This window comes from Loa loa (genome assembly GCF_000183805.2).
Source record: "Loa loa unplaced genomic scaffold supercont3.146, whole genome shotgun sequence".
NCBI lineage: Eukaryota > Metazoa > Nematoda > Chromadorea > Rhabditida > Onchocercidae > Loa > Loa loa.
The window spans coordinates 30,962-33,360 of record NW_018108326.1 but is presented as its reverse complement, the minus strand read 5'-3'; the positions used below and the strand labels follow the sequence as shown (position 1 = coordinate 33,360).

General features: G+C 26.8%; 1 protein-coding gene and 1 non-coding gene across 2 annotated transcripts; both read left to right on the top strand.

The window, feature by feature from the left end:
- The first annotated feature begins 373 nt into the window (after positions 1-373).
- Positions 374-445, top strand: LOAG_20056. Its single transcript has one exon. It is a non-coding gene; the product is annotated as a tRNA-Glu (tRNA).
- An 890-nt stretch (positions 446-1,335) lies between these two features.
- Positions 1,336-2,229, top strand: LOAG_14669 (hypothetical protein; the record flags this gene model as incomplete). The annotated part of the gene is made up of 2 exons (XM_003150162.1): positions 1,336-1,563; positions 1,981-2,229. 2 exons carry the CDS (start codon positions 1,336-1,338, stop codon positions 2,227-2,229), a joined length of 477 nt encoding a protein of 158 aa, XP_003150210.1.
- Between the last annotated feature and the right edge of the window lie 170 nt (positions 2,230-2,399).

The window sequence follows — 2,399 nt, the reverse complement described above, 5'->3', positions numbered from 1 at the left end:
TTGTTGTTGTTTGTTGTTGTTGTTGTTGTTGTTGTTGTTATTGTTGTTGTTGTTGTTGTTGTTGTTGTTGTTGTTGTTGTTGTTTGTTGTTTGTTGTTTTTTCTCTTTTATTGGTAAAAATTATAAATGTTTAATTTAAATTTTGAAAAACTTTTAGCAATTACAATCTTTTTTTATTGGAATATACTAAATAGAAGAAATTACTTGGTTGATTCTTTTGAGATTAACCAATGAATTGGAAGAGCGGGATGAGCAGAGAATAGAGAGAAAATGAGAAAATGTTGAAATTTACCTTTTAAAATTCTCAAATAATTAATTATTCCTCTTCAGATGTCATAGCATATGGGATTGAACTCAAACCTCATATGGTATCTCCCATGTGGTCTAGTGGCTAGGATTCGTGGCTTTCACCCACGCGGCCCGGGTTCGATTCCCGGCATGGGAATCCCCTCATTTTCCTCGTTAAAACAAAAGAATTTTTTCTCAAGCGTCCTTCACACTATCATTAGTTTACATATAATGATCGTAAATTTCAGTTGAAATATGCGTTAATATTTCACAGCTTTTGCTTCTTTGCCTACCTGTTATTCGTTAATGAGTAATTAAATTCGAAATATCATTTCATGCCCAAAGATGATCAGATGTTTCTTTTGTTTGAAGTTCTGCAACGAATATTCTTTTTGCATCAATTTGAGCAATAAATGAAAATTGAGAATTTGAGTTATCATTTCACGTTTGAAAAATGTAAAAAAAAATTTTGAAGAAAAATTTTGAATTTTGAGTTATCATTTCACATTATAGGATGACTGTAAATTTCATTTATTGAATATTTTGCAGAGGATGAATAATCTTTTTTACTGATCACTCTATCAAACCAACAAAGATTGATATTAATTATAAAACTTAACTAGAAAAGGATTTGATTTAAAAAATTAAATTTTTGATCATTTGTGCAGCATAACAAATATAATCATATAATTGGAAAATTTTCATTTATTAAATTCTCTTAAAAACGTTGGTAAAATTTTCGAAATAAAATTTTCAATTTTTTTATAAGTTTCAAAATTTTCAAATTCAAATTACTACTTATTTGTGGTAACATTACAAATTGATTAAAAATAATTAGATGCTCGGTAATTAGTGATAATTAATAATAAATGTTTCACTATTGCAAAAACTTTTAATAAACATGAACAATATCAAATCTATCCATAAAATACATTGTTCAGGATAAGTTTTGCTATCTTCTAGATGATTCGATCCCGCTAGATCTTTTGACCTTATTTAAGAATTATTTTGATGAATAGTTAGTTCATCTTCTAAATATCCTAAAATATGGCTGGAACACCACCAAGACGTCATTTCAAGTCACTTTTTGCTAATTATTCTGCTTCTCCTGGTTTATCGGCAGCTCTGAAAATCCCCGGAATCTTTCGTCACTATGATGCATCACATCGACAATTTACCTGTACATTAATGGACGATGAAAGATTGTATGATGCGTTGCAGATGCAAATGAATGAAATTTACAGTAATGAAAATGAATGCAATGTTGCGTTAAGAGTAAATTTGAAATTTCATTATTTTAATTTTAATTTCCAATTTTGTTCACCTATAGGTCTTATTTTGCTTTTAATTTAAAATTTAAAACTTGATATTTTGAATTTGGAAAAAAATTAATTACTTGAAATCTGATAAAATCATTCTCAATACTCTATAACATAGTACTAGAAATCGTACAGACTAAAATAATGTTCATCTAGAGATAGCTTCAAGTAAGCCAAAAAAAAGATGATACCAATAAATTTTTTAGCTGAGGTTAAGGAAATTATTCAGACCACAGAATTGAATTGTAAAAATTAACACCATTAATTGTTTTTCGGAAGGAAAGTAATGAATTGTATCGGATTGATGTATATACTATATTATCTGTATAATTATATTAATAACAAAGATACTACTGAATTATCTGATTTTTAGGTTAAACGAATGGGTATTTACGCAGCGCACGTGAATGATTCATGGAAACGTGTACGTGTTGATCAGATTGATTATGATACAAATCAATGTTCCATTGAAACAGTTGATGACGGACAGTTACTGAAACTTAGTCGTTATGAATTATTTGTGTTGCATCCGAAATTACTCACCAACCAGTACAAACGAACTTTTGGCGTACGCTTTGTGTTACCACGTAAATGTGGGTCCATTTTTAGCATAATTAATTAAAGACATTTACGAGATTATTATTATTATTATTATTATTATTATTATTATTATTATTATTATTATTACTATTATTATTATTATTATTATTATTATTATTATTATTATTATTATTATTATTATTATTATTATTATTATTATTATTATTATTATTATTATTATTATTATTATTA